The 23,141-nt window shown below is 47.3% G+C and overlaps 1 protein-coding gene across 6 annotated transcripts in view; it reads left to right on the top strand.

Moving 5' to 3' along the window:
- VWA2 (von Willebrand factor A domain containing 2) overlaps positions 1 to 23,141 on the top strand; it is a 46,327-nt gene that overhangs the window by 8,863 nt on the left and 14,323 nt on the right. For 3 of the 6 annotated variants that reach the window (XM_070632385.1, XM_070632359.1, XM_070632366.1), the window contains exons 3-6: positions 4,159 to 4,233; positions 5,581 to 5,714; positions 11,761 to 11,927; positions 20,177 to 20,371. In XM_070632385.1, the coding sequence (XP_070488486.1) occupies positions 4,159 to 4,233; positions 5,581 to 5,714; positions 11,761 to 11,927; positions 20,177 to 20,371 (571 nt within the window). The remainder of the gene's footprint in view (positions 1 to 4,158; positions 4,234 to 5,580; positions 5,715 to 11,760; positions 11,928 to 20,176; positions 20,372 to 23,141) is intronic. The other 3 variants (XM_008506875.2, XM_008506868.2, XM_070632400.1) reach the window with 2 other exon arrangements.

The following is a 23,141-nucleotide window of genomic DNA, read 5'->3' as shown; positions in this document are numbered from 1 at the left end:
TGTTGAGGGGTTTGGTTTGCCTCACATCCTGTCGATTTTAACTTCTAAAGGTTTCTTGAATGCATCTGTATCTCTCCACTCCACAGTCACCTGCCTAGTCTAAGCCCCATCATCTCGTGCTTGGACCACTGCAGTATCCTCCTGACTTGTGTCCCTGGGCCCTCCTGGTCCCACTCCAGCCCATTCTCCACACAGCAGCCATTTCAAAATGCAAATCTGATCATATCTAGACCCCTCTCCACTCCCACCCCGTGCCTGAAACTTTTAAGTGATGTCCCATTGCTCTTAAGAGGTCTGATCTGACCCATGCCACCTCTCATCCCCTCCGGTGCCCCCTCCCTCCACCCTTTGTGCTGCAGCCTACACTCCATCCAGTCCTGCCCAGCATCCTGGCTCCCTCTCACCTTAGGGGTTCTTGGTTATCGTGGCCCCTCTGCCTGAATCACCCCCTCACCCCAACACTGCTGCCCTGATAAACTCCTAATCATTTTCGGCACCTAGCACATTTCCTGCTGGACCCCCAGATCAGATCAGATCCCCCTATTAAAACCTCCTGTAGCCCTGAGTCCCTCTGCTGTGTAACATGTAACACAGGCATGAGTTTACTTCCGTGTAAAACTTAAAAATTAGTATCCATCTTCTCTACCGGATGTAAGTTCCGTGAGCAAGAGACTCTGCATATATTCTTTATTCACTACTGTGTAATCTCGGTGCCTAGCGCTGTGCTTGGCACCTGGTCGGTGCTCAAGAAGTAGATTAATGAATGAATAACGGAGCCAATCAGTTTTCTTGTTACTTCCCACTCTGTCCCTTCCAAGTTCTAGCCTCTTTGAAATATGAGATGGTACAAAGGAGTAGGTGTGTTTTGCGGATTGTTGTCCCACAAGTAAGAACAAGTGGACTGGGTGACCAGCTGTCCGAGGCTGGCTCAGCATCCTCTTGTGGACTCTGAGATTCTCTCTTGCAATTCCTCCCTCGTCTGTGTTTCTGTGAGTAGGTGTACTCTCTCTCTGCTGAGTTGGCTGCTGTCACCCGCCTATTCCCCAGAGCAGGAGAGATAAGAGAGGCTGGAAGAAGGGGGTGGTTGCTCAGCCCACCTACTGTCCCCTCTCTGAGCCATACAGGTGGATGAAGGAACACAGTAGCTTCATGGCCAAGGGACTGGGGAGAAATGAGACGTGTTTGAGGACAGGGTTTGAATACAGTCCCTGGAGGCCCAGGCCCAGTAAAATTTCTGTTCCAGCTCATTGTGGAACTTCACCTTCTGTGACCCTGTCCAGTTTGCAGAGCACTTGATCTGACCGTTGCTGGGTTGTGCAGATGAGGCAAGGGAGGCCAAGAGAGGCTGTGTGACTTGTCCTGGGTCACACAGCTATTGGTAGCAGAGCTGGGATGACAACCCAAGTTTCCTGACTCCTGGGCTGGCCCCACCACTCTGGGCTCATCTAGGGCAGACAAGACTGTACAGGAATGATCACCCTAAGCCTTGGCTCTCTTATCTGTAAAGTGAAAGGGTTTGATTAGATTAGTGATTCTCAATCCTGCCAGCTCCTTAGCACCACCCATCCCCCCAGGAGATTCAAGTTCTGGAGCCCAGACAGGTGGTCTTCAGAGGTGTGGGCTGAGTTGGTTAGAAGAGGAAGCAGCTATCACACATTCCTCAGCTCCCTGTTCCAGGGGAACCTCTGCAGAGTCCTGAGGTGACTTCACAGGGGAGCAGTGGCGATGTCAGTCAGGCACAAGGGGCTCACCTGAAGCCCGGCACCCCCGAGCATGTTGTACAGGGAGGTGCATTAGCTGAGTCTCATCCTCGGTGAGTGGTCTCTGGTCCTGGGGATGCTCTTTCCTCCCATCCAGGGGAGACGGCTGGTGTGTCTGCACCTGGAGAATTTGCTGGTCAGACATTTATAAAGGCACAGTGGTTTCCTGCAGGGCCTCTGGGATTCCTCAGCTCCTTTGCCAATGATCTGTGGACGCGGTCAGGAAACCTTAGTGTCCTCCTGCTGTGTGCAGAGAGCTGGGCTGGGCTCTGGAGGGCAGGGGCAAGTGGGGAGCTCCCAGGGGAGCAGCACCACATTATGGGGTGGGCTTCGGGGCCCCCGAATTGGCAGGATCTTGATGATGTCTGAACGCCGTAAAGCAGAAAGCATCTATTTTCTGGAAGATCAGGTTGCTGAATTATTGAGTAACTTCATGTTCTTCTGTTTTGGGATGTTTTTGGATGTGTTGCCCCTGCCTCTGTCCCAACATCTGCCATTTTCTATGGAAGCGGAAGATTTTCTTTTCTTTAATTCAGTCCACTGTCTGTGTTTGTAGTTTATGTGTTGTCTCTGCCTCTGGTGGGAAAACGGCAGTGGCAGTGTCCTAGACCTCATGAAAGCTGTTTGTCTGAAGCTTTTGACTGTGGCACTAATTGCTGGTTCCGCATACTGGCCTAGAACCATGTTCTCCATGAGGAGCGATTGGGGGAGGGCAAATCAGGTGAGCGGAAACTATCTGCTCAGAGATTGGGGCGGCGGCGAGAACCAGAAGCTAGTGTAGTTCTCCCCAGGGAATAGTGAGTGGGGAGGAGCCATAGAGGTGGAGATGGTTGACCAGTAACCTCTGGGGGGGCTGCAAACAGGAAGCATCCCCCCCAGAACCCAATATCATCTTTTGGTGTCCCCCTCCTTGTCACTTTCCTGGCATTTGCAAATCCCCATGAGCGCAACATCCCTGCATGTGTGATTCCCTGCCACCCCCCCCCCCAACTTAACCTCTTTCCCCAGCAGCCCCCAAGCTCATCTTCCTTCCTGTGCCCCCTCCCTGGCTTGGCCTGCTCCTGGGCTCTGCCCACCCCAGCTTGGTCTCCTCTGTGCTGACCCACCAGACGTTGGCATTTATAAAGCATTGGCATGTGTACTTCTGCCACCAGATATCGACCCTTTTCACATTATCCCTCCAAGTGGTCCCCTCTTTGCCTTCAGGACTTGCATCATGGTGGGCTCGCTGTGTGGCAATCCTGGGGCTTCCTGGCATGTTATCCCTGCCCTCAAAGTCTATTTTTTAAATTGTTAATGATTGCTCAGGTACCATTATTACAAATTAACTGGCTTTCATATAAGAGAACAAAAGACTCATCCATGAACAGGAAGTAGGAAACCCCAAAACTTTTTAGCCCTTGTTCATAGTCATTGCGCTGAATGAATATATCAAAGTTTACTCAAAGTCCTGACTCTTTCGATTTTTTTTTATCTCCAGCATTCCTCTGTCACAAATAACATTGAAGGGAGTGGCTTGATGCATGTTTTCCCTTCTCTGAAATTGTTTTTCCTTCAGATCAGTTTCCAGGTGCAATACTACAGGGCCAAATGGTGTGAGCGTTTTTATGACTCTCAATTCATTTGGCCAAATTGTTTTCCAGAAGGGTTGTACCAATTTACAGTGCCACCACTGGAAAGTTTTTTCCTGATTTAATGTTTCCCCAATTACATTTAAATTTAGAAGTTGATCATCTAAATTTCATGTTTACAAGGGTATCTTGAGGCGGCCTAGTGGCATAGTGGTTAAGTTTGTGCACTCTGCTTCAGTGGCCCGGGGTTCACAGTTCAGATCCCAGGTGCAGACCCACACAGCACTCATCAAGCCGTGCTGTGGCAGCACCCCACATACAAATAGAGGAAGATTGGCACAGATGTTAGCTCAGGGACAATCTTCCTCACCAAAAAAAAAAAGGCAGGGGGATATCTCATTGTTTGAGTTAGAGGATTCTGTCACCTGTTTGAACATTTCCCCTTGTGCTTTTCTATGAATTCACTTTCTTCTATGAATTGTCTGTTCACATCCAAGGTTAATTTTTATAGCAAGGAGCTGCACCCCAGAGACACACCCAGTTATTATGCCTAACTAGGGGCAAAACTCATCAGAATCCCAGGCTCTCTATATCCCCTCTGTATATATTTTTAATTTTTCTCTTCAAAATACCCACATTTAAGTACAAAGATCCCTGATAGAAGTGGGGCAGTTGGGGGTTTCTTTATGCTATCCCTCTGGTAATTTTTGAGATACAGTATCATTGAATTCCTCTTTTCTCTCTTTTTACCTGGTCACATATTGTGGAAACTAAGATGCCTCCCCTCTCTGCCTTGTCATGACTCCTTCTGGTGTTTTCTCTCCCAGTGCCCCCGTCCCTGCCTCTTCAGGAAGTCCACGTGAGCAGGGACACCATTGGGAAGATTTCAGCCGCCAGCAAAAGTAAGCCCACGTTTTACTCAACCCTCCAAACGCCCATTTCAGCCTCTGCATGACAGACCCAAGGGAAGCCATGTTACTCCAGACAGTTTCTGCTCCACTCCCATCTTCCTTTCATGCTGTGACCAGAGTCATTTTCCCCAAACGGGTCTGACCAAGTCCTTCTCCTGGGTAAAAACTCTAGGTAAATCTCTGTTGCCAAATTTCTTGGCCCATGCTTGGAGGTCTTCTGTTACATGACCCCCGTCTACCCAGCCAGCCTTGTCTGCCGCCATGTTCCTTCCTCTTCCACCCTAATTAGCATCCCCTCTACATGCTCAAGCCACGCCAGCCCATTCCCAGAGGCTCTGTGTGTCCCTTCCTTCCCTCTCTGGTGAAATCCTCCTCAGTCGCTGCCATCTGGGTGTCACCTTCTCGCTGTGCTGCTCTGACTCGCTGGTGTGTCTCTGACTTCACTCTCTTACATGAGAGGTGAGGTGGTAGGGTATGGACTCTGGACCCAGACAGCCTGGGTTTGATTCTCAGCTCCACTTCCTGGTACTTTGACCTTAGGAAAGTTACTGAATTACCCTGTGCCCTGCTTTCTTCATCTCTCTAGTGGAAATAAATATCGCAAATCTGCTTAGGACTGGGGGTAGGGGTGGGGAGCTAAGTGATAGCTCCAGGGTACAGGGTTTCTTTTGAGGTGATAGAAAATGTTCTAAAATTGAGCTGATGATGGAATGTGTCTGTGAAGATACTAAAACCCACTGAACTGTTTACTTTAAATGGGTGAATTGTATGGTATGTGAATAATAGCTCAATAAAACTGTTAAAAATTTAAAAAATAGTCCTCTGTCTCAGGGTGGTTGTGAGAATTAAATAAATTAGTACATAAAGCGTTTGAAGCAGCAGCTGGCCTGTAGGAAAGATGCTGTCAGTGCCGGCTGTTACTGCTTGAACTCTTGGGTGACGTGGCCTCATGTACAGGGTGCCTGGCTGTGTCCTGGACTAGATCCTGGGCCCCGAGGGCTGGACCACGGCTCTTCAGTGTCCCTCACTGGCCGGGTAGCTCCTCCTCTCATATGGCTCAGTTAGTGTTGTTGAAATAGACTCTTCCACTAATGCAGGCTTTCACCTAAGGGCCTGTTGACGAGCATCATGCCCCTGGTGGGGGTGTGCTTCCCGCTGCAGAAGAGGGCTGCCTCTGGCCGGGACTTTGTGCAGTGTTATTTCCCGCATCGTGCTAAGAGGAGCAGCAGCCTGACCCGCCACAGGGTCGTTTCCCACTCCACTCTGCTTTGGGTGAGAGCCTATTGGGACCAGACTGCAGGGAAGCTGGCCGCCACCCTCTGTCCCACTCTCCCCTAGTGATGTGGTGCTCCGCTGCCGTGGACATCCTGTTCCTGATGGATGGTTCGCACAGCGTCGGGAAAGGGAGCTTCGAGAGGTCCAAGCACTTTGCCATCACGGTCTGTGACGCTCTGGACATCAACCTCAAGAGGGTGCGTGCAAGTCTTGTCATCTTTGTGTTAGGGCATCTTTGATTGCAAGTAACAGAAACCCCGTCTTCAGTAGAAGAGGGCATTTCCTGGCTTGTGGATCTGGGAAGACCGAGGGGGTGAATCCTAGTTCCAGGCACAGTGGGATCCAAGGGCTCAGTCCCTCTCTTTTTCTCCTCCTCTCAATTTTGCTTTCCTCAGTTGGCTTCCAGGTAGGTTTTCCTCACATAGCAGAGTGCCCTGCATTGTCCATCAAGCTAGTGACCCCAGGGAAAAGAAAGTGGACTTCTTTCCCTGTAGATCTGGCAGAAGTCCTGGGGAGGGCTCCGATTGGGCAGGCATAGGTCACATGATGATCCCTTGACCAATCACAGTAGTCAGAGGGAAGAGATTGTCTGGCTTGACCTGGGTCCTGTGCTCATCCATGTTCTTAGGGTGAGGAGTGAACACGTGGATTTGGTTTCCTGCTAGAAAGAGAAGTTGCATTTGTGGAACAGTGGGAAAGGGAAAGCATGCTGGCAGACAAAAACTATAACTACCTCCAAAGACTAGAGTCTTAATATGAAGCACAGCTCTTACCCTCTGTGTTCACTTGAAAGGAACTACTCATGCCTGAGTGAATCCAGCCAGTATATTCATTTCTTGTTCTTTGTTACTACAGTAGCAGGTCTTAAATATCAGCAGAGTGTGTTAGCTGTAGCTCTTGTGGCTGAAAGGGGCATTTTGAAACAACTCAATAGAAAAACAGGCAATGAACGCAGACAGACAGTTCCCAGAAGATGAACCACAGGTGGCCCTTAGACATATGAAACAATGCCCAACCACCTCACTCGATGTAATAGCAAATCTCTGGCTAATAGACCATTTTTCACTTACTGGATTAGCAAAAATCCAAAATTTGGTGACATGCTCCCCTGGCAAATCTGTAGGAAACTGGCATTCTCATGCACTGCTGGTGGAAGTGTGCAGCCTCTCTGGGTTGGAATCTGACAGTGTCCATCAAAATTACAAATGCTTGGACCCTTTGACCCAGCAATTTATTCTACAGATACTCCCACAGATGCAAAATAACCCACATATGAAGTCATTCATTGCAGTGTGGTCTGTAATCGTAAAAGATGTCAGACAACCCAAATGCCCATTCCCAGGGACAGGTAAATCCATTATGGTGCATCCATATGATGAAACGCTGGGCTGTTGCAGAAAGTGAATGAGGACGCTCTCTGATATGGAAAGACACCAAAACAAATTAAGTGTGAAAAGTAAGGTGCAAATGGCGCATATGTTACTTTTTATGAAGAATAAAGGAAAGTGCACAGAGTGGATATTGGTGTTTGCTTGTATTTGCATGAAGCGACTCTGGAGGGACTTGTGAGAGGCTAAGAGCAGTGGGGAGGCTGGGAACCGAGTCGGTGAGGTTCAAGTCCACAGGGAGACTGATCGGTATAGATGTTTTTATACTTTATGGATTTTGAACCATGTGAACCTACTCAAAAATCAAATGAAAATTTAGGAAGGGCATTTTGATCTGGAAAGCCATAATTACTTGAATTAGAGACTAGACCCATACAGGTTGAGGAAGGAAGTGGTTTTCCAAGATGACATTCCTGGGTTAATCCTAGAAAAACCTCTAGGATTTAGGAGCAAAAGTGTCTTTTAATGAGGGCCAGATGTTCTCGAGAACAGCATGTCCCTCGGGGAGAGTAGGCACTGTACCCTGGACCTCAGGCAGTCTCGCACAGTTATCCAAAGACACTGTCGCAGATGTCGTTTCCTCTAGGCCTGAGCAGCCTGGAAGTTCCAACCGTGAAATCACCCCATCATAGACTCTAAAAGGGCCGGGGCGAAGGACTGCTGAATCTCCACCCTCCTCCAAACAGGGCTTGCTTTTAAAAGGAAGTGATTCCCTGTGAAGTTTCACTAGTTACTCATGGAGGAAGGCGCCATAAAGATCAAACACTGTTGACCTTGGCATTGATGTAGTATGTCCTGAAATGGGTGGCCTGGAGACCCCTGTGGATGGCAAGTTGGGAGGGAAGAGCTGTGTGGATTATTGGAGAATGTTTTACAGACGAGGAAACAGGCTCAGAGAGGCTAAGTGACTGCCCAGGGTTGCACAGCAATCTTAGAAGAGAGCTCAGTGTGGAAGAACTGGGGCTCTTGACTTTCAGCCCAGGAATGGCTCCATTAGATCATTTGTCTCTCCTAGTGGGTAGCACCTGGGCTAGGGTGAGGTGGTGACGCTCAGAATTCGCACCCTGCTATCACATAGCAAGTGGACAGCTGGCAACACGGCATTGTGTGTGTGTGTGAGAGAGAGAGAGAGAAAGAGAGAGAGAGAGAGAGAGAGAGAGAGAGAGATTCCATCAGCACCCTCAGAGAGGGTAAGAAAACTATGACAAAAGACTTTATGGCTGGTGCTGTTGGGGGCAGCTATTTCGACCCACAGGTCCCCAGAGTTCAGGGAACTTAATTTCAGTGTTGCTGGCCCACGTCTAGAATGTGGCATTAAGTTCTGGAGGCTGATTTTTAGGCTAGAGATTGGCAAGCCAGACGGTGCCCACCACAGGTAGTCAGGACAGTGAGAGGCCTGGAAACCTCCATATATGGGGGAAGCTGATTCTCATTTTCACGTGAAAGAGGATACAGAGTGGCTCTGTTTTGCTAAGAGGGCAGAATGCAGGTGGTCAGGTGTTATATTTGGGCTTGACCTGAGAAAAACTTTCTCCCGGCAAGACTTGTTCAGCCAAGGAGCTGGGTGTCTGTTTCAGGGAGCGAGGGGGCATCTTGACGTCCAGGGGGCTCCGATGGCCTTGCTGGGATGCTGGCCAAGGGCTTTTGCATTTGGGCGATTTCAGAGGGTTCGGTCTGATTTGTGGCTTCAGGTTTCATGTTTTTGCTGCTGCGTTTTCGTGTCGTCTTGTTATCTCCACATACAGGGGATTTGATCTGCATCTTATTTTATTTTCTGTAACTTTAGTTGTCGGGGAAGAAATTTTCAGGTAGCTGTAAATTAAGGCTTTTTATGGGTGCTTTGTTGTTGAGGTGAATTTAAGGTGTTTGAAGTCTTCCTCTCAACACTTAAAAGCTGAGAAGTTCACTTCCTGGCTCTAATAGAATGATTGGGGCTGACTGATTGCAGCACGGTAAGACATGCTGGCTCCTCAGCGTGCAGTCAACTGAAGATAAAAGGCAACTGTTTGGCTCCCAAACCACCAATTAAATTAAATGCCTTAACTACTTACTCAAGCTGTTTCCGTCGTGTTTTGTTTTGAAGTTGTGTCCTTCCTGTTTAACCCAAGTAAACACGCCCAGCTGTTGGTCTCAAGGGACTTTTTTTTTAAACTAATTCATTCATTCACATGGTTCAGTAAGAAGACTTTCAATGAAAAGTACTCTTCCCCTCACACATTTTCCATTTGCCCAGTGCCCCTACCTGCTTCCTTGAGTAACCTTGCAGAACTGCTTCATGAAAATATAAGCAATATGAACATATATATTCTTTTTTTTTCTTTTTTTTTTCTGGAGGAGGATTAGCCCTGAGCTAACATCTGCCGCCAATCCTCCTCTTTTTGCTGAGGAAGGCCGGCCCTGAGCTAACATCCATGCCCATCATTCTCTACTTTTTTTTTTATGTGGGACGCCCACCACAGCACAACCCGCCAAGCAGTGCCACGTCTGCACCTGGGATCTGAACTAGCAAACCCCAGCTGCCGAAGCAGAACGTGCGCACCCAACCACTGCACCACCAGGCCAGCCCCTGAATATATATTCTTATTTTCCCCTTTTTTACACAAAAGGTAGCATATGATGCACCCTGCTCTATCCCTGGCCTTTTTCTCTTTGCATTATCTTGGAAGGCTTTCCACATCTAGCTTTATAGGTAATACAGATATTAATATAGGTACATATTATTTTTTACAGCTGATTAATATTCCATCATAAGAATTCACCAAGGTTTGATTAATGAACCCCTATTGATGGATATTTGCTGTTACCAATATCCTGTGAGCTTGTATTTCACACATGTGGAAGTATGTCTGTAGGGTAAATTCCTAATAGCCCCATCCATTTGTAATTTTCAATAAATATTGACAAACTGCTCTCGATGGATGCTGTAACATTTACGTTCTTATCAACAGTGTTTGAGGACCTGGTTTCCCCCTGCAAATGTTGTATTTGGCTTTTTGCTAAACTGATATAGGAAAATGGCAGCTCAGTGTGGTAAGGTCAAGCATCTTTTCATATATTAAAAAGCCATATGTATATCCTTTTCTGGTGATCTCTGTTTTATCCTTTACCCATTTTTCTGTCAGATTGTTGGTCTTATACATATCAATTCCTAGACACTCTTTGTATATTGGGGAAACTAACTCATTGTCTCTGACATGAGTTGCAAATAATTTCTTCATTTTCGATTGCATTATGGTATGTTTTGCTCTGCAGAAGTTTTTTTCATGTAGTCAGATTTATCAGTCTTTCCTTTATGGCTTCTGGAATTTGTCATAGTGGAGTCTTTTCCACTTTGAAATTATGAAGGAATTCTCCCAAGTTTTCTTCTAGAACTTTCATGGTTACATTTTTCACATATAAGTCTTGAATCCCTTTGCAATTTATCCTTTATTCTTTTGCAGATGGCTATCCAGTCGTTCCAATATCACTTACTGACTAGACCCTCTTTTCCCCACTAGTTTGAGATGCCCCCTGTATCACACAGTAAATTCAAGGGAGATTTCAAAAAGGTTGCTCCTCAGAAACTTCTTCCTGAGCTTCTCTACTGCTCTTTTTTCCAGTGTCCATGTCCCTGACTTGCCCATCCAAGACTTAAATTTCTTCCTTGTTAAGATGTCAACAGCTCCTCCTCAGAACTTCCTGTGGGAGGAAAGCCCAGTGGGCTGTGCTCACTGGGAGCAGATGCAGCCAGCTTGGTGTGGCCAGTGCTTTGATCATCTCCCAAGCCCCAGGCTTGCCAAGGGCTCATCAGTGAAGGAATTCAAGGGGTAAGCAAAAGGCAGCATCATTGCTTAAATATGAATCACTTGGCCCATTTGCAATCTTGGCCAGAAGTGGGGTTAGTTATGAGAACAGTAACTGAGAATGTGGTTCTCCAGAGGTTTTGGAGAGCCAATGATGAAGTGCAGGGCTTGGGCCCTTGAGAGGAAACCTAAATGTTGATAGCCATCTCTGCTCTAGCCACACTAGTGTCCTGAGGGTCCACAGAATGACCTGACTCAATTTCCTTCTCCAGTTTTGCAAGCCATTGCATTTTTTCCTATGGCCTCCTTAAGGAGGATGCATAATCTGTTTGGAATCGCCAGTGGCTCTCACTCCCTCCACTATAGAGGAACCTCAGTTCCAGTATTACTTGTTTCAGGTTAGGCTGTTGACTCTGGTCTGGAGAGCTGGTCTTTCCCTAGCATGGCAGGAGCAGGCCTGGAAGGGCTGACCCCCTGCCCCCAACCAAGCACGGGGTGTGGTGGCTGTGGTGAGTGATGAGCGACCAGCGATGATGGCTGTGGTTGGCTTCTGCGGCAGGCCGACTTGGGTCAGCGAGCATTTTCTTGAAGGCTTGTGCTGGCTCCTGAGAAGAAAAATGGTGTAGCTGAGCCTTGTGAAGATCATAGACACCAAGTCCAATGGCCTGGCTCCCCTTCTTACTAGTCCTGGGCCAGATCTGTATCCTCTCTACATTGTAGTTTCTCCAACAGTAATGTGGGTATTAATAGTGCCTCTGTGGAGTAAGTGAAATAATGTGTGTGATTGTGTAAAACTACCTACATCTAGGAGGCATTTGGTACGTGTGAGCACAGACCCTGCCCTAAAGATGCTCACAGCTCAGCTGAGCGAGCTGCCAGAATGGGGGCCGGGGAGATGGAACTGGTGGTTGTCAGTGCAGAACACAAGCAGCTTTGATATTTCCTTCCAGATCCTCCTCCTGGTTTTTGGATCCTTCTTTTAGGGAGAATGGAGAAGAGCCGGCGCTGGTATTTGTTGAGTAGGCAGGAGGCAGGGTCGTTAACCTTTGTCCTCCTCCCTTCTTTCCCCTTAGGAATGTTGTGACTTGACCCCCCTCTCAGGCCCCTGGGCCCTCTGTCTCCTACTGCAGGTCAGAGTGGGAGCGTTCCAGTTCAGTTCCGCCCCTCATCTGGAATTCCCCTTGGATTCATTTTCAACCCAGCAGGAAGTGAAGGCAAAAATCAAGAGGATGGTTTTCAAGTATGTACGATCAGATGCTGCCATGGTTAGGAGGAAGCTATCTGCTCTTAACATCGCTCCAGAGAGGGCTGTGGGCTGGCTGCCAGCGCCCAGCTGTGCACAGTGGGTGATGAGAATTCCCCTCTCAGGGCTGCCCCTTACTGTTACATGGTAATGTCTCAGGTGGGAACTTCAATGCAAGTTGAAAAAAGGTATTTGCTGCTATTGTGTGTAATTGTCACTTACCTGGGAGAAGGCACTAGTGAAGGTGGGACTGGGGTAAAGAGCATGAGGTGCTGGGAAGAACACTGGCTCCTCCTCCCAGTTCTGTCCCTGGTGACCACCGCAGCTTGGACAGTTCACCGTGCTTTTGGAGCCTCGTTTTTGTGGTCTAAAAAGAGTAAGTGCCGTTCTGTTATTGAGAGAGCTTTAAAAATGATGAGTAGCTGTTTATGTGCTCGTACACATCCTATAAATATATGTATGTAGTGGGGTCTTAACTTTCCTCACCAGTCAGCTGATGTGTGTGTGTATATGCACATAGGTCTATACATGTATTTTGTGTATAAATATTTTATATATGTGTGTATTATATATATACACACATAAACATCTAGGTGGATATGAATGTGTTATACACACGCATATATACACATATACACACACACACTGTTCTTCACAAGCCCTCATGGAAGAATGCCTGTCCTTGCCACTTGCCACTCTGATCTCTGGATCCTCTTTGGTTTCTGATGCCCTGTGTGCTAGTGTCCACTGAAGTCCTGCTCAAGAATGTGGTCCCAGCCATTTATGGCCGTCACCTCCAGTTGCAAAGACCCTGAGCTCTGAGGTCCATTTTCCAGCCTCAGGCCTCTATAGGTCTGCCAGTGTGCTCAAAAGGACAAATCCCCACACTGGGCAGGAACTTTGGGGATCCTACAGGCCCCAGGGACCCCCACTGACTTTATTTCAGGCTGTTTATCCCAGCCCTTTCCTCTGCCCATGGGTGCCCTGAACAGAATGAGGGACAAGTCAAAAACAAGAAAGTACAAAAGGAAAAAGCACATTATGTTTCTTAAAATCTGTGTTAGTATATGCTGACCTTTCCTTATTCCCTTGGAGCCTCCAAGCATGGGTTGTATAGAGAACAGTTGTGGCCTCGCTCCTGTATCTTGGGCCCAAACACACAGAGCAGCACTTGTCAGAGTAAGACCTTTGGTTGGAGATCTGGATCAGAATTGCCAAGGGAGTATGGTAACACACAGGTGCCTGGACTCTCCCAAACCCATGGAATCTCTCTCCGGGCCGTGACACTCAGAATCGGCACCTTTACAAGCTCTCTCCCCGCTGCTCCCTGGCCCTAGGACTGTACGTACACACAATAAGTTTTTAAAGCAGCCTTATTGAAATGTCATTTAAATACCATCAAGTCCACACATTTGATGTGTACAGCACAGTGGGTTTGAGTATATTTTCAGAGTTATGCAGCTATGACCATAATCTAAGTTTAGAACATTTTCATCATCCTAACAAGATTTTCATCATCCTAACAGCACATAAAAAGATGCTCAGCATCATTAGGCATTAAGGAAATGCAAATCAAAACCATAAGGAGATACCATTTCATACCCACTAGGAAGGCTAAGATAAAAGAGAATAACAAGTGTTGACAGGGATGTGGAGACACTGGAACCCTCCTACACCGCTGGTAGGATTTGTAAAATGGTGCACCCACTTTGGAAAACAGTCTGGCAGTTCCTCAAAATGTTAAATGTAGAGTTACCATATGACCTGGCAACTCCAAGAGAATTGGAAATATATGCCCCCACAAAAAATTGTACACAAAAACTTGTAATGTCCATAGCAGCATTATTGATAAGAGCCAAAAAATGGAAATAGTGCAAAAGTCCAGTGGATAAATGGATAAACAAAATGTGATATATCCATACAGTGGAATATTATTCAGCCATGAAAACAAATAATGACATGATTCATGCTACACTGTAGATCAACCTTGAAAACTCTCCAAGTGAAAGAAGCCAGACACAAAAGGTCACACATTGTATCATTTCATTTATATGAAATGTCTGGGATAGGCAAATCTATGGAGACAGAGAATCAAGTAGTCATTACCGGGGCTATGGGGAGGGGAAATGGGGAGTGACTGCTAATGTATATAAGCCTTCTTTTTGGGGTGATAAATATGGTTTGGACTTTAGATAGTGGTGATGTGGTACAATGCTCTGAATATACTAAAACCTACTGAATTGTATACTTTAAAAGGGTGAATTTTATGGTATATGAATTATATCATTATTGATATATTTTATTGTTAAAAAAAAAAAAGTACTTTTGGGGCTTCCCCTGTGGCCTAGTGGTTAAGTTTAGCATGCCCTGCTTCAGCAGCCCAGGTTCAGTTCCCAGGCATGGACCTACACCACTCGTCAGCAGCCATGCTGTGGTGGCGACCCACATACAAAATAGAGGAAGATTGGCACAGATGTTAGCTCAGGGCAAATCTTCCTCAGCCAAAAAACCAAAAAAAAAACAGGGAATCACTTTTGTACCCATTATATACACAGTAACATTTACAGAAGAAAAATAGCCTAAATAAGTTTAGGACTGAAAGTCAAAAACTGTTTGGGTGGCTTCAATTCAAATGACTCAGCCCTGCTCTCATCTGGAAAACTACGCAAATCACAGTGAATTGGTCCAAAAAGGCATTGTAGAGATCACCTCGTGTCTCTTCCAACCCCTTATTTTACAAGGAGGGTACTGAGGTTGAGAAGGAGCAGGTGACTTGGCCAGGACCACAGGGTCAGGCTGCTAGTCCAATAGCCCAACCCGCTGTCCTTTCCCACCTCTCCCCACCCACCTCCCTGCCCCCTCCCCCCCAAACCCCCTAAATAATTAGTTGAGCCTCTTCTCAGCTGTGTTGAAAGTCATACCCAAGGGCTCGAGAGCCAATTATTTATGACCTATGACATCCAGAGATGCATTAAGAATGTGCCAGATGAGGCCACTGGAGGTGGGGAAAGAAGCCTCTTTATGTGTCTGAACAAGGTCACCTCTTCTTTGGGGGCTGTGTAGGGTCAGCACTTGTGCATCCTGTCTGAGAGAGCAAACGAGGCAAGGAGGCAGGCACTGATTTTTTGGCCACAGTTGCAGGGTTGCTGAGGACACTAAACAGTAAGCACGCTATTATTAATCAGAACAGAGGAATGTTGGCCGAATGGGAGCCATGACCTCCCCAGGGCTCTTTACCCTTTTTCTGCAGTGGAGTTTTAAATTCCGGACTCATTAATACAGCTCTCCCCAAAACCCAAAGCACTTGCCTTTCCAGACCAAGGCCATCCCCTAAAACCACCCTGACAACCGCCTTGTTGCTACTTTGCAATATAAAAAATAATACAATCGAACCTTCCAACATCGCACCCTGTGCTAACGTAAAATCAGATAAGCATAGCCAGCAATTGGCTCCCGAATGCCTGGAACTCCTGGCCAGCTGGCTGTGCAGGGAGCTCAGTCATTCCGTTAATCTCACAATAACACAGCTCTGAGTTTTCTGTGATTGAATTCTTTTGGACCCCATCTGCAGCTTTATCAGTTCACTGTATTTAGATAACTCTACAGAAAGAGCACTCGCCACTTTACCTGAGCACAAAGCACCTTACAGCCTCCTCTGGCCTCTTGCAAAGCACATTAACGTCTAAACGTAGCTTTTAGAATAGTTAAAATTACCAAGCACTTTGCTCTTTTTTGACTCAATATTATTTGGTGCGTATTCTGGCGTAAAGCTGCATTCTTTTTCATGTCGGTCCTTTTAAATGCTTATATAATAATCCAGGGAACTGAGCTATGACAATGCATTTAATCACTCCCCTAAAAAGACATACTTAGGTTGATTCCAGGACTTTTGTCTATTACAAAAACAACAGCAAAAAGCCTGTAATCAACATCCCTGTACCTACTGTGAGTTTGCTTATGAATTATTTTCAAAGTCTGTTCCGTGGACCACCTGCGTCAGAATCACCGGAGGCAGGGGAGGGGCGCCTGGGTTTCAAGGTAGATGAATTCTCGGGCCCAGTCACACACCTAACAGTTGGGACTCTCTGAGGACGGAATCTGAAATCCACATTATTACATCTCCTGAGACTCTGGCCTCAGACCTCCCTGTGTGGAGCCAGACCCCGTGCTCAGAACAGACTCAGATAGAGGTGCTCTATGGGATAAGCGAAGTGGAGGTAGCGGTTTCTTCTCATTTCCCAGGGTTCAGAAACTGTTAGCAATCTCACCCGACCTCGGTCGGAAGCCAGTAGAATGTTCTACTGGGACAGGCCAGTTAGGGTGCAGAGGTGGAGAGCGTGGGCGGCACAGGCATTTGTGTGCTGAGCGATATGAAGTGTGGACACCACAAAGGCCAGTGGAGTTGGCGGCCCGGGCTCTCGTGCCCTTGAAATTTAATTTTTCTCTAACCACAGGCTGGTGACTACGAAGAGAGAGGTCCAGACCCACTCAGAAAATCTGGATTGAAATAGAAAACCAAAGTATAACTGTGGAGGGGCGAGGGCAGACCGAGGATGCGGGACCACAGCCAGGAGGCCGTGGGACGCGCTACCAGGGTGAAGGCACAGGGAGCTCTGGGGCCGCGGGGGCACCTGGGCTTTTGGTGGGAAGAGAGTTTTATAACCTTTTAGGCATAACAATATAGAGCGGGGGCAGCAACGTTTTCAGTAAAGAGCCATAGAGTACATATTTTAAGCTTTGAAGGCCATGTGGTCTCTGCGTAGAAAGAAGACTAATGAACTGGGCGTCTGTTTTCCAAGGCCTTTGGGTCCACAGGCTGTAACTGACTAACCCCCAGAGAGGAAGGACCATTGGCTTTTGTATCAGCCTGACTGGGTTTAAAATCCAGTTCTGACCTCCACTCGCTGGGCAGTGACTTGACTGGTTGTGTAACCTTATGGTTAAGAACTTGGGCACAGGAAGTGGAGGGTCCAGTGTTCAAGTCCCACCCCCACGGCTCATGAGCTGTATGACCTTAGAGCAGGCCCTTCTCTGAACTCCCTGTCTCCGAGAGCTGTAGTGAGAGCGACACGAGCTAAACACCTTTATACACACACACATGCACTCTTTTTTTTTTTTTTTTACTTTTTATTAAGATTATGATAGTTTACCGCCTTGTGAAATTTCAGTTGTACATTATTGTCAGTCATGTTGTAGGTGCACCACTTCACCCTTTGTGCCTTCCCCCTACCCCTCTTTCCCCTGGAACCACCAATCAGTTCTCTTTGTCTACATGTTTAACTTCCACCTATGAGTGGAGTCATACAGAGTTCATCTTTCTCTATCTGGCTTATTTCACTTAACATAATACCCTCAAGGTCCATCCATGTTGTTGTGAATGGGACAATTTTATCCTTTTTATGGCTGAATAGTATTCCATTGTATATGTACATCATATCTTCTTTATCCAATCATCAGTTGATGGGCACTTAGGTTGCTTCCATGACTTGGCTATTGTGAATAATGCTGCGATGAACATGGGGTGCATGGGACTTTTGGAATGGCTGATTTCAAGTTCTTTGGATAGATATCCAGTAGTGGGATGGCTGGGTCATATGGTATTTCTGTTTTTAATTTTTTGAGAAATCTCAATACTGTTTTCTCATACGGTTCCTTTTTCTCCACAACCTCTCCAACATTCGTCACTTTTTGTTTTGGTTGTTTTTGCCATTCTAACAGGACACTCACACACTCTTAGCAGAGTGGTGCCTGGCACATCCTAAGTGCTCAGTAAATATTACCAGTTACTGTTGCTATTCTCTGAGCAGGGGTTTCCTCATCTGTTAAATGACGATACTGTTAGCACCTTTTACTATAGTTGTAAGGATCACATTCAGTCACAAGTAGGTGATGTGTTTGGCACAAAATGGAAGCTCAGGATTACTGTTATCTCTTAGAATTGGGAGGGCCACGGGGTGGGTTCGCGTGCTCTGCTTCAGCGGCCCAGGGTTTCACCAATTTGAATCCTGGGCGCGGTCATGGCACCGCTCATAAAGCCACGCTGAGGCAGCATCCCACATGCCACAACTAGAAAGACCCACAACTAAAAATACACAACTATGTACTGGGGGGGCTTTGGGAGAAAAAGGAAAAATAAAATCTTAAAAAAAAAAAGAAAAAAGAGAAAGAAATGGGAGACAGTCTGCCCTTCCAGGAACCCTAGTAGAAGACTCTTTGCAGACACTGAGCTTTGGTGAAGGTAGTGGTCTTCACGGGAATCAAACCCCTCTTGGCTGTCTTCAGTATCTAACATGAGATCCAGCCCAGTGTGAGAAGAGTCAGGGGCATCCTCTGTGATGAGCCCAGTGCCCAAGCCAGGCCCTCCTCGCCAGCCCCACAACCCAGCTGGTGTTGCTTACACCTCTTCCTCTGATCAGGATGGCCTCCTCCTTTCCTGGTCAGCAGATTCACCAACACCCCATCTGGACGCTTTCCCCTCTGAAGCCTGTTCCCTAAGAGCTCCTCCCCACACTGAACCCCTCCTCAGAACTCTTGTTATTTGCGTCCTTTCGTTGATATTTGTTATCTGCTACCTTATAGGTCTTGTTTCTTCAGCTAGACCAGGAGTTCTTTGAGGGAGGGAGCATGTTATACTTCCTGGTCTTTCTTCACTATCTTCCATCTGTTGGGTCGACAGTAAATACTAGTGGGTTGACAATAGTAAGTGGCTTTTTAATTGATGCAGATGCCAATATATACAGTAGACGAAGAGTCTTAATTCTAGGAGTTGTCCATTCTTGTTGACATTTATGAACTTCATGGATCTCCACAGAAAATTGCCCTCTAAGAAGTCACTTAAAATAGAAAGCATAGCAGTGAAGAATATTCTAGGCCTGGTCCATAAATTATTCCCAAGCACAATGTCCCATGCTCTTTCCTCACCTCTCTGCTGAATGGAAGGGACTTTGAGGACTGAGAGGAAGGTAAGGAGCCTGGATCCCTGAGTAGCTCCTTGGACGAGAGCAAACCAGAAGAGGCGCCTAGGCAGGAAGACCCATGTCAGACTTGCAGGAGAAGTAAACAGTTTTAGTGTTAAAAAAAATATGCACACGCACATTCACACACACATATACGTATGTGTCCACACACACACATACACACACAAGAATGCTATGCTTCTTGTCAGTTGGATGTTTTCACATTAGAAGAATGTGAGGCCCGTAGGCTCCTCTGAGAGGGCTGAATAAAAGGCAGGCATTGCCTTGATTTGTACTCAGAGTGCAATCTGAGAATAAATGTGTTTCCCTCCTCACATCTGTAGTCCGTGATTGGTCAGCACTGCAGAGTGACGATCTAAGTGGGTTCTCTCTAAGCATACAGTTAATATCATGGCGACTCCATCAGCCTCCACATTGTCGTTCATGTTCAGATGCGTTACTGTCCACTGAAAGGCTTGGCCTAAAATCCATTGTAGGGAGTCATTATTTTCTGCCCAGTTGACACTCAAAGCTGGCAGTCCTCCCTTTGAGGATAAGCTGCCAGTCCTCCCTCTGAGGATAAGCTGCCAGTCCTCCCTCTGAGGATATTTGCACAAGATTTAGCAGAGATGCTGTGCTGGGATTCCAAGCTCCGTCGACAGTCCCTGTAACTGGGCTGTGAGGATTAGAGAATCTTAGCATCCTGTTGAGATGGAACCACTGTCACCTGTCCTGATCTGGAAGTGGTCAAACAATTCAGCCTTCCGGCACCCAACCCTGCACTTGGAAGAAAGCCCTGATCATGGAAATGACCCTCATCAGACCCTTGCCCCAAAGCCCTGTCCTTCGCTCTCATGGACTCTTACTAAGCTCAGTTATCTGCTTTCCCACCCCAAGGAGATGTTGAGCCGTAACAAGAAGGGAACAATACAGGGGTGGGGGGATGGGAGGTGGGTGTTAGAACAACGATAAGTCATCAGCCCAGAGCCATCACTGGGGGAGAGAAAGTAAGAACACACACACATAAAGAATGACGTTATTACGTAATGCAACAGAGATGTGCAGGGTGAATCTTAGGTCCATGGGAAAAGTTAATTTCTGTTCATCATTGTGGTTTAGATGGTGAGAAAGTGCATATCTCTTGGTGGAACTGTCACTTTGCGCCTCTGCTGGGGAAAGCGGCCGTCCCTAATAATGGAGGGGCCCATTGTTTCAGGCTCTCATTCCAGCTTCACCTCTCTGGATCCCTGACGCTTTCTTCTTTGTTTTTTTCCTTCTGGGTGAGCTCAGAGGAGGGCGCACAGAGACAGGCCTTGCTCTGAAATACCTTCTGCGCAAAGGGTTCCCTGGGGGCAGAAATGCCTCTGTGCCCCAGATCCTCATCATCATCACTGACGGGAGGTCCCAAGGGCATGTGGCACTGCCGGCCAAGCAGCTGAAGGAAAGAGGCATTACTGTGTTTGCTGTGGGGGTCCGCTTTCCAAGGTAAGAGATTCGGTCACTCTGGCTGGGCCCTCTGGGTCGGCCTGGGGATATGGTGCTGCTGACCACAGGGAGAGAGGCGAGCTGGAAAAACCATCCTGGTCCTTCCAGAATCTGTCTTCTCCTCCCTTTGCTGTGTAGCCTCAGAGCACAGGGAGCTCCACGTGTTGGGAAGTCTGAGAGTTTGCGTTGTCTTTAGTCTGAACGTGTGGTTGTGAGTGCCAGAAACTTGACTCAAACTTATTTGGGCAGAAATGGCAAGTTGTGGACCCATCTAACTGCACTGGGTGGGTCAGGGGTCCCCCCGGAGAGGCAGGAGCCAGGGACTTCAATGCCACTAAGCTGCTTTCTGTCCCGCGCTCCTCTCTGCTGTTCTCTCAGCTGACTCTCTTGGGAAGCTGGGACTGTGGCTGCAGGCCACATGCAGCTCACATCTTCCCAGCTCCACCCTGGAGAGAAAAGACTCTTTCCCCCAGTTTTAAGTGGAATAATCCAAGAAAGGATTCTGCTTAGCCTGTGTCACAGGCCCACTCCTAAAGGAGGGGAGTGGGGTCCGTGACTGGCTGCCCGCCTCCAACCACGTTTCTCCAGATGCTGGAATGTGCCTTCCTAGAAGACAGGAGGGCACAGGTCCTCAATGCTCTCAACCCTAAAAACGAAGGTGACCTCTATGGACCTCTGATTGTTGTTGGTACTAAGTGAAATGACTCTGCTCTGGGCACTGTGCATATACATAAAAATTTCTTTATTAATTTCAGTACATTATTTATTCTCTCAATCAGTAAACATAGGTTGTCTTCCTCATGCCAGATAGTATTCTAGGTTCTCAGGATACAGACAGCAATACAAAGTCCCTGCCCTCTTGGAGCTTCCATTCTAGGAAAGGAACTAGATAATAAACAAGTGGATGAATAAACAAGTAATATAATTTCACGTGGAAATAAAATGCAAAGGAAGGAAAATAAAGTAGGGTGAGAAGTTACAGAGTGATGGAGAATAGAGAGCACAGCTATTTTAGATAGAGATATCTGGCAAGGCTTCTTCAAGGAGTGGATTTTTGAGCAGAAACGTGAGTGGAACGAGGAACAAGTTTTCTGAGCATCAGGGAAAAGAGCACGCAAGGCAGGCGAATGGCAAATGCAAAGGCCCTGAGGCTGTAGCTAGCTTCATGTGTTCTAGGAACAGCAAGACAGCCAGGGAATGGCTAGAATCTAGCCAGCATGGGGTGAATTACAAGAAATAAGATAGAAGAGGTGGGCAGGAGTCAGGCCTGGAGACTTTGTGGGTCATCGTAAAGACTTTGGAGTTTGTTGTGAGTAGGTTGGGATGTCTTTGGAGGGTTTTGAGCAGGGAAATGACATGAATTGGCTTACATTTTTGTTTCACACTAGACTGGCTGCCAGGCACACCGTAGACTGGTGGGGTGGGGTGGGGCAGAGAGAGAAGCAATAACAGGGGAGGTGGAGACACTAGTTAGGGGGTCTTTGGAGCCGCTCACACGAGAGAGAACATCACTGGTAGTAGGAAAGCGGCTGTGACTCCGCTGAGGGAATTGGATGTGGGTGTATGCGAGAAGAATAGAGGATTTGGGCCTGAGCGCCAGGGTGAATGGTGGTGTTATTTACTGAACTGGGAAGGATTGGGAGTAGAACAAGGGAAACTGAGTTCTGTTTCAGATGGATCAAGTTTGAGCTGCCTCCTGGCCGTCTAAGTGGAGAAGCTGAGTAGACGGGTGGGTGTAAGAGTCTGGAGCACGGGAGAGAGCGCAGGCAGAGAGGCTGAAATTGGGGGTGGTTTGTAAAGCCTCACTAGGGTCAACTCAGGCATGGGTGCAGAGGGAGGATGACCGAGGGCCAGCACATGCAGGACAGAAAGAGGAGGAAGATAGAGGGAAGGAGACTGAGGTGCCACCATTACCATGGGGATAGCCCAGATCGTGCCGTGTCCTGGTGGCAATGATGACCGCCACCACCACCATCATCGTTGTTGTTGTCATTGCCAATAAGTTGCTATTTAATGCAGGCTGTCTCATCATTGGCTCTTTGTGAGGGACCTTGCTTCCTGTCTCCCTGGCCCACACGGTGCTGAATAGAGTGCCTTGAACATCACAGTTCAAAGGTTTGTCTGTGAGGATGGAATCCACCACACACTGGAAACCCACGGCCCATTCTGGGAGTTTCTTTTCCAGCTGCTGGCTGCAGCAGTGCCGCTCAAGGTCTCTATGGTGGAGGTCCAGTCTGTTTTGTTTTGTTTTTTGTTTTTTCTAATCCATCATGGACTGATACATTTTTAAAATACAATAAAAAAAATGAATTACTAAAAAAATGAAATAAAATTTAAGCTCAAATGTTTATTACTCAGTTCAGCAGACATAAAGTGACTCTGTCAGGCTGCTGCACGGCTAATTTCTAAGTGCTTACTCTCAGTGTCTGTGCTGGTCTAGGGTGAAACGGTCTGGGGACCCGCACAGGCGCACAGGCCATGCTTTGATCATCCCTGTCTTAGGGAAATCAAGAAGCTATAGATCGGGAGAGCGGGCGTTGCTCAGGTCTGAATGGGCTGAGCAGCAGACACAGGAACCTTCTGAGGAGGCCTGTTGGTCTGCCAGGCCCACCTGACCCCTCCCCACCCTCCTAGTAAAAGGCCGGGTTGCTGTTGACCAGTGGTTCTCAAAGTGTGTTCCCTGGACCAGCAGTATCAGCATCACCTGGGAACCTGTTAGAGCTACTCATACTCGGCCCCCACCACATTGAATCTTCTGCGATGAATGCCT

This window comes from Equus przewalskii, chromosome 1 (assembly GCF_037783145.1).
Source record: "Equus przewalskii isolate Varuska chromosome 1, EquPr2, whole genome shotgun sequence".
NCBI classification, from domain to species: Eukaryota; Metazoa; Chordata; class Mammalia; order Perissodactyla; family Equidae; genus Equus; species Equus przewalskii.
The sequence above is the reverse complement of the archived record's forward strand: the minus strand, read 5'-3'. Positions and strand labels throughout refer to the sequence as shown.